This window comes from Melanotaenia boesemani, chromosome 9 (genome assembly GCF_017639745.1).
Source record: "Melanotaenia boesemani isolate fMelBoe1 chromosome 9, fMelBoe1.pri, whole genome shotgun sequence".
Taxonomy (NCBI): domain Eukaryota; kingdom Metazoa; phylum Chordata; class Actinopteri; order Atheriniformes; family Melanotaeniidae; genus Melanotaenia; species Melanotaenia boesemani.
The window spans coordinates 23,380,361-23,388,952 of NC_055690.1; the positions used below are offsets into that span (position 1 = coordinate 23,380,361).

Sequence of the window (8,592 nt, forward strand, 5' to 3'; positions counted from 1 at the left end):
AAACAGAAAGGATGTAAAGTGGAGTTTCTGTGGGTACCAGCACATGTGGAGGGGAATGAAAGAGCAGACCACTTAGAGAAAAAAGCACTGGAAGACAACTTAATAGGATTATATTTGCCGTGTCATCCTTGTGGAGACTCAAATGGCCATATCTTAATACCTGAAAACCATCACTAAGTCATAAAATGAGCAGTGACAAAGATCATGGAAGCACAACAGAAAAGGATGAGCATATTTGCAGTGCAAGAAAAAATAAGGACAGGGAAACACCAGGACATTGAAAAACAGAGACCCAGTAGTCACTAAGCTGGGACTTGGCCACAACAGCTGGGCAATGATCAAGAAGCCTTTGGAGTTTTTGCATCATATTAAACCATAAAACTGAAATTACTTTGAATGAAGACCATCTGGTCTTCATGCAAATTAATACCGAACGGTAGATGGCAGCAATACGCCCCAGTCACGTGTAATCTGCCACACCCGAAGAAGTAGAAGAAGCAGCAGAAGAAGAAGAAGAAGAAGTAGGAGGAACGTTCGCTTCCGTCTAAATTTTATGAATGATTGCTACTTCCTTGTACAGCTTGCTAACGAGTAATAATTCCACCTGAATAATAGAGTTGGTATTTGACGGCTTTTGTTTACATAAAGCCGGTTTCAAATGGATTATACTGCAGCTCAAAGTGGGTTCAGACAGCGTAAGTTACGTACGTACATTCATCAATCAAATCGGTAAATTCGCCGGGTGCATGTTTTGCTAAGCTTTTTGGAAACCACCGCACATTTTAAGGGTAGCTTGTTGTCCTCAGTCGTTTAAGGCTAAAAAAAATCAAATTAATAGAACTTAAAATATTCACACACCGTCAAATTCATGTTCATTGGCATTTAGTTAGATGCCCATAGCTTCGGCTAAGTATGTTACCAAAGGGTGAACTCCTGGCTTTTTTGGCTAACCGTATTCTCCATAAATATTTATTATTTTGGACTCTTCTGATTTGGGTAAATAGCCTATACGTGTGTGGTGCATTTGTAAACAACTCCAGTCGAACCGTGGTGTTATGGTCCGATATATTTAATTGCTATGACACGTCTTTTAGACATGCTAGCTAACTAAAATATAAACGTGTCATCTTCACAGAACACTCACATATTAAATGTTGATGTTTTTTTTACTTAAGATAGAATATGTAAATAGCGACACGCCTTATTTTTTAAGATATAAGGTCATCTGTTTTATGCTACTGTAGATATTGTAACAGTAGTATCCCAAGCGTAGTGGCACTGTAGTGTTATCGGTGTAATGCTGTAGTACTCCATTGTCCTATGTAATTACTTGACACAATAATATGAAAAACTGGTGACTAGTAGGGTTTCTGTTACTAAAGCATAAATCTAAATTTGTGATTGGCAAATGTAAATAATTTGAGGAGGTATTTTTAACGAGTAAAGTCTGTAGCTAAGTACGATTTCTAAAATAATCATAGAACATGAAATCCTTTTTTAAATTATTATCACTTGTGTGTGTTACTCTGTCATACCTCTTGTATTATCCTGTTAATGACAAGTAAGCAAGATTGAAACAAAAAGTTGTTTTGACTGTTATCTGCTGTGATCTGATCTTGAGTAAGATTATATAACACTTTCAGGGAATTGACTTAAAGAGCTCTTTTTTGTGCACAGAGCTTAAAAATTGGGAACATATTGGTATTTGTGGCTGCAAAGCAACTTATTATCATTCTGTCAGCTTGTAATTGTGCAAAGCATTTTCAGACTGTAGTTCTGTTTTTATAAAATGCTTCTTTCTTTTTTCAGTCCAGCGTCATCTCCCAAAATCACAAGTCAGGTTATTAAAGATGACGTCTGTGCAAGAAATTTTTCTACGCTTATACATGCAATGATCTCACAGAGAGAGAGAGAGAAACTGAAGAATATATTAAATGTTTTGATTTGACACAGAGTGAAGTATAGCAGTGTCAGACTTACCTCAGTCAATAATTCAATTGATTTCTTGAGCTTTCTTGAGTATGTATGTTGGGATGGTAATGGTGGTTCAACTAATTGGTGAGGTAGAGCTATAACCATATTTCAACCTAACCGTTATGTAACTGCTTCATTAGATGTTGATCAGTTTGTTAAATTATCCTCTGTACTTGCATTTTTTTTTGTGGTTATTGATAATAATACTTTATCAGACTCTGTTTAAAAGAGTTAAGAGTTAAGAAATGGATGATAATATTGATTTTGCATGTAAACTTCATTTACAAAAATGCTTATTATTATTATTATTCTTTAGTTGAGCTGTTGGCTTGCTTTACTAATTCTGCTCTAAAATTGCAAAACAATCCCAGAAGTATGAATCTGTTTAGATGTTTGCCATATCTCCTTCTGTGATCTCTTTCTATTTTTATTTAGAGCCTAATATGCGCCTAAGGAACAGTTCTGTAGATGGTTCAGATGGCAGCCAGCTTTTTGAGGATACAAGTGGAATTGGACCTGGATCACAGGGAGGCTACAGGTGAGAGCTATCCCTAGCCATGGTTGAAGCTAGACTGGAAAAAGCAATAAATGACCAATTAATTAACCGAGTTGCTGAATCCAGCTATTCTCGTTCCTTTCATGTTGGTAGGAACCAGCCAGCTGACCCTCAAGCAGCAGGATTTTCTGGTCAGTCCCTCCTGTCAGATCCCATGTCCAATCTGGCCATGGCATATGGCAGCTCACTGGCATCCCAGGGAAGAGAAATGATGGACAAAAATGTAACTCTTTGGCCATAGTTTTGTTTTTTCATATAGTTTGTACATATGTGTGTGTGTGTGTGTGTACACACACACACAGTCAGTGGGGTTGAATTGGAAGGAACATACAACAACGAATAATACTTGTATGTCTGTGCGATTGCTTGTTGTAGTTGGACAGGTTCATCCCAATTTCTAAGCTGAAATACTACTTTGCTGTGGACACGGTGTACGTTGGGAAGAAGCTTGGCCTTCTGGTTTTTCCTTACATGCACGAAGTAAGATTTTCTCCACCTATCATGCATAAATCTTTCTGTAGGGCATGTCGTGTAGTTTTTTATGATTACTTCAGGTTAAGGAAAAAAAAAACCAGCAGACCTGAAGAATAAAATGTATACTTTGAATGATTTTATATTATTATTATTATTATTATTATTATTATTTTTATTATTACCATACTTATTATCTTACACTTTAGACATGCCATTCTGCTAATTTTAGTTATAATCTAAATAAGTTTTAAGTCCAACATCGAAGACATGAAATATTCAGTCCTACAGCATGGGCAATACAGTATTGTTAAATATGTAATTTTATTGTAGAATTGGGAGGTGAGCTACCAGCAGGACACACCTGTGGCTCCACGCTTTGATGTGAATGCTCCTGATCTTTATATCCCTGCTATGGGCTTCATCACATACATCCTGGTGGCTGGACTGGCTCTCGGCACACAGAACAGGTACATGTAAATCCATCTTTATATCAAAGTGAAGCATTTTTGCAAAATGCAGTGCTTAATATCTTTTAAAAAATAAATTAATGAAATAAAATAGCACTTAGTGTGGATAACAAGGTTTATGTGCTGAAGCTTAAATATTGTTCCTCACTTGTATGTCATCAATCTAGCCAAGTCATCACGTTAGCCAAAATTAGGTCGGTTTCATTAAAAAAGAGAGAGAACATCTCTCCAGTTCTTGCTTCACTTCACTGGCTTCCTGTTAGTTTTAGAGTCCAATTTAAAGTTCTTCTTTTAAAGAATAAATCTTTGAATGGTTAAGCACCACCCTATCTATCTGACCTGCTTAACCCCTGCACTCCATCACTACTTTTAACCCATAAGAACCCGAGGTGACAGTTTCTGAGACATTTTTCAATTTATGGTATAAACTTTGCTCAAAGTCCTGTTGTCTTCTGTCCCCTAATAGATACCCAGAAGCAGAAAACCATATTATAATATTTTTAATATATCACATGGTAATAAATGGTAGATAACCCCCCCCCCCCCAAAAAAGTACTTTTTTTTGTTACAGGGCCAGATAAAGACTTCATATTTAAAAAAAATGTGCACTTTTCTTACCATTTTTTCATGGGTCAGGCCTTAACGGGTTATTGTTTACTAACCAGCAGCTCCTGGTCCTTCCTAAGACGAGGCTGAAACTTTGGATCAGGCTTTCGCTGTGGAATCAGCTGTCTTCAAACTTAAAATAAGCCTCCTCTCTGTCTGTTTTTAAAACTCTTCTTAAAACCCACCTATTTTCTTTGGCTTTTAACACTAGTTTAGGGGATGTTTTTATGAGTTTTTAAGGTTTTATTGTTTTTGGTCATTTTCTTATTTCTTGACTGTTCATGTTTTTGGCCTATGTTTTAGTGTATTCATAGATATACATGTTTTATAAATTAGTTCTTTTATTGTTCAGCACTTTGGTTAACAGTGTTGTGCTTAAAGTGCTCTATAAATATATTGGATTGGATTGAACCTTTTTGAGTCACAACCCCTGATTTATGCTAAAAATATGATGTTAGATTTAATGACAACAGAAATGTGCACGTCATACATTTGCACCAGTCTTCTGTAGCTGAAACTACCAACATCCTGTTTTTGTTTAACTTGTTATTTGAGAAAACAGAAACTTTTAACAAACAGTAAAATCAGGGAGGATTTATTCAGTATTCTAGTAGCATTGTGATAAGACTGATGGTAGGAAAGTGTCATCAGTATTAGTGTATATAAATCTGTCATCTGTGTTACTTTGTGTCCTCCACAGGTTTTCTCCAGAGCTGCTGGGAGTTCAAGCCAGTTCAGCATTGGTGTGGTTGATCATGGAAGTCCTGGCAGTCCTGCTGTCACTTTACCTCGTCACTGTAAATACAGACCTCACTACCATAGACCTCCTAGCTTTTTCTGGATACAAATATGTTGGGTATGTAAATGTCAGTCTGTGTTAAGAGTTTGTTTTTGCCCAAACATCTTTTTTTCCCCATTTTGTGAATGTCATCCTTAATATAATATAATATCATATCTCTCTTTCTTTGTTTCTCCAGGATGATTGTAGGCATAGTAGCAGGACTTTTGTTTGGCAGGCCTGCATATTATCTTTCTCTACTGTGGTGCTGTGCCGCCATCTTTGTCTTTATGGTGAGTACAAGCATTTATTCACTATGGCCCTCATTTATCAAATGAATGTACGATGGAAATATGGGCGCACGACCATTTCCATGAAAGGCTCGGCATTTATTAATTTAGTCATAAGCGTAGAATACGATCAAATCTCATAACAGGTCTGAGATCATGTACGCAAGTTTGAGGTAGTGTGGATTTGCGGTGCAGCACAGCAGACCCTGAAAATAAGTATTAAAAACTTCAGACTGTCATGTAAGCATAAGCAGCCACATATTCAATACTCAGAATTAAACCATTTGCAAAAAAAAAAAAAACTTATTAAAAAGGATTCAATAAAACAAATAAAATAGCTTACTGATATGCTTCGAGTGCACACCGATGCACTTAAAATGATTTGGCAAAATAACAAATATGATAAACAGCCTAAGCCCAGACATGACAATTAGAATAGCTCAAATTTAATAGGCCCATTAATCATTATACAATTTGAAGTAATAATAAATACATGTGTCCTGGACCAGTGAGGTGAACACTGCTTTACTCTCTGGAGGAAGTCTGCAACATAATTCTGTCCTGACCATGCTATGGCTAATGGAGCCTTTTGATGCCTCGACACAGTCAGAGGAGTGGATGCCCAGGGAACCCAGCCCAGGACAGCCTCCACTGGAGGCTATCCGGAGAAGACAGGAGCTGATCTGTGTTTTCTAACAAGTAAAGTAGTCCTAAAGTTATAGAAGTGCTTTATTTAATGCGTAGGCTAATGTTTCCCATGCTGTGCACTAAAATGTGCAGTTCTTCACTGGACAGGTGAAAATGCTATATGCTACCAATTCTTATTAGTAGGCTATAAAAATTGGCTTCATATAACAGAACCTTGAACACAACAATGCTTAGCTAATGTAAATAAACATAGACAACGTTTAGTAGTCTGAAAAAGTTTTATTAATTTCTTTAATGTTTTCATTGATCTCATGTCACGTTTATTTTTAAATAAAGAATTGTGAGTTTCACTTACCAGGCATGGGCAATTATCAATATTAAAAATGAATGGTTTGACATCGTTTGTACATCGTAAGGTCTTGTGATCAGATGTGCGTTATTTCCATGTTTGTTTAATAAAGGAGGGCCATTGTCTTTTGTTATGTACAGGCTTCATTTGCACACTTTACAATGCTTTTCTCTGGACTCACCTTTCTTGTTCTCTAGGTCATCGCCACCTAAGTCATACCTGATTACGTATTACATGCTCACAAACTGCATATGCTAGGGGCAATGAAACAAACATAATTTGACCCAACTGGATTGTTTTGCTTTGTCTCTAAGATGATATGTTTTCAGTTAATTGAAAGTCTAAAAAAACCTCTGTTTGCATTCTTACATTTGAGGATCTGGTCTTTTTTTATTGTTATTTTTACACCAAAAGAGAAAGTATTTGGTGCAAGCCAAGTGCAGGATGAAGGATGACAACCAGTCATCCTTCAAATTCAATGCAAATGAAGCTATGAGGTAGCTGGGTGACCAATGGCTGATTAAGGATGTCTTACTGACTTCTCCGCAGATCCGAACCCTGCGTCTGAAGTTGTTATCTGAGGCTGCGGCTGAGGGACGGGTGGTTAGAGGAGCCAGAAACCAGCTCAGGATGTACCTCACCATGTCCATAGCAGCAGCACAGCCCATCTTCATGTACTGGCTTACCTATCATCTCATCAGATAAAAGCTACAGCACAGAGGTGCACATCCATTTTTGTGATGAAAAACTTGGCTTTCCGAATGGCGTCTCATCCCTTATCTTACACACATATCAAAGGAGCTGAACTTGGAGGAAATAAAGCAACATATTGACAGGATTACAAGACTCGTGGAGCAGAACACAACATGCTACAAGATGATAAAGATGTGAGGCGTAACAGCCTTTTTTATCAGCACAGTCAGATTGTTAGTATTGCCTTTTATGTTTATTTGTATGTACTTTCTTCAAAGTTTGTAGCAAGAACAAATGGCTTTATACTCTTTATTTCTATACTCTTTAATTATTTGTTAATTGTTGTCTTTAGGAATATTTTTTTTATGTTTGTGGATATCTGAAGTATTATTGTAGGTGGCGCTTTGGTTTGCTTGTCATCAGTAATAATCAAACCAAAGCGCAACAAAAAGCACACACACCTCATACACACCGTCCATTTCTTCTGTTGGTTGTTTGAGAAATGACTGGTACTGTGGAAAGATACTTCTGTCACAAACAGAATCTGGAAAGAAGGTTTATGTATCTGGTCTGAGTGTAAGACCCATTTTAAATGTTGAATCTTTTGTGATTTGTTACGTACGTGCGCTTTGCTGACTGAAACCTCTTGAATAGAGATTAACTGTAAAGAGTAGTGACATTGCAATGCAGCCTTCATGAACATAAGTTTTGATTTCCCTTTAAATCTTTATTTACTGCTTTTCAAATTGAAAGAAAGATGGAATAAGAAAGGCGAAAATGAGACGTTTGTTCTGCAGAAACTGTCTTCGGAAAACTTGAAATACTGTATTTTAATGTCAGAATCATCTCCTTGAGCTTGTGGTTTTGTGCCATTATCAAACTGTCTCCTTTCTGTGTTGCAAATATTAAGATTTTGACCCAGATATTTCACACTGACTGAAATTATTTCTGGAAAATAAACAAATAAAATGCAGTTTTACATTTTTATTAGTTGGAAAAGCTTAAAACCTGGTGTCTGTTAACTGAGTTGCATAAACTAGGAAGCATCTTTTTAAGGACTGTGTACATGTAGCAGGTAATTAAGCACTTCAACATTAGTCATGAGTTGATCTCAGCCTGGATGTCAAAGTGACCTGATAGCACAAATGAAGCTGATGAAAAGAAGCCACTGAAATGTGACTGATGAATAAAACCTGACTGATGAAGCTGGGAGATGTTTTGTTTTGTGCTAGTTCCCCAAGATGTTTTTTAATGTCAAATGTTTGCAGCTAATTTCCAACAAAAATGATTAATCAGCCATACAAAGTACAAAACTTTTGACAATGACAAGTAAATTTTAACTTTAAAAAGAAAAAATACTAACAATGACAACAGTGTATCAAGTTGGAATTTTATTTTCAGAGATCTGTGATATAAAGTATTCAGAGCATCATATTTTCATGTCGTGCTTCACTATGACATTTTCAGCTTGACAATGAGTAGCAAGACACTGAATTTAAAGCACAGATTTATATACTATATCTGAACAAATTTATCTTTTAACTACACAAGTATTTACAAAAGCCTAAAGCTTGTATAACTTGAGAAATGCAACAATATGCAATAACAATAAAATGCAGTAAGTCAGGCGAGTTGACTTTCTTGGATGTGTAGTAGATTATATTGTAGCGTAGTATAGCAATCTTACAACTGATGACTTTTATTCAGAAAGAAAATTTTACTTAATAAAACTAACAAATGTGAAAACATTACTAAGC

The 8,592-nt window shown here is 36.3% G+C and overlaps 1 protein-coding gene across 2 annotated transcripts; it reads left to right on the forward strand.

The window, feature by feature from the left end:
• The first annotated feature begins 506 nt into the window (after nt 1-506).
• yif1b (Yip1 interacting factor homolog B (S. cerevisiae)) lies at nt 507-8,267 on the forward strand. 2 transcript variants are annotated; one of them, XM_041994310.1, is made up of 8 exons: nt 507-704; nt 2,410-2,512; nt 2,624-2,753; nt 2,906-3,010; nt 3,335-3,471; nt 4,778-4,933; nt 5,055-5,148; nt 6,692-8,267. In XM_041994310.1, exons 1-8 carry the CDS (start codon nt 659-661, stop codon nt 6,845-6,847), a joined length of 927 nt encoding a protein of 308 aa, XP_041850244.1. In that variant the 5' UTR covers nt 507-658; the 3' UTR covers nt 6,848-8,267. The 2 variants fall into 2 exon arrangements, with proteins under 2 accessions (XP_041850244.1, XP_041850245.1); XM_041994311.1 differs by having other exon boundaries at nt 507-695.
• The last annotated feature ends 325 nt before the right edge of the window (nt 8,268-8,592 follow it).

Bases quoted from the DNA above. Each gene is read 5' to 3' on its own strand.
- yif1b (XM_041994310.1), top strand. From the start codon at position 659: ATGGATTATACTGCAGCTCAAAGTGGGTTCAGACAGCGTAAGTTAC. The intron at 3,011-3,334 runs GTAAGATTTTCT...ATTTTATTGTAG, and splicing joins TTTTTCCTTACATGCACGAA to AATTGGGAGGTGAGCTACCA. The intron at 5,149-6,691 runs GTGAGTACAAGC...ACTTCTCCGCAG, and splicing joins CCGCCATCTTTGTCTTTATG to ATCCGAACCCTGCGTCTGAA.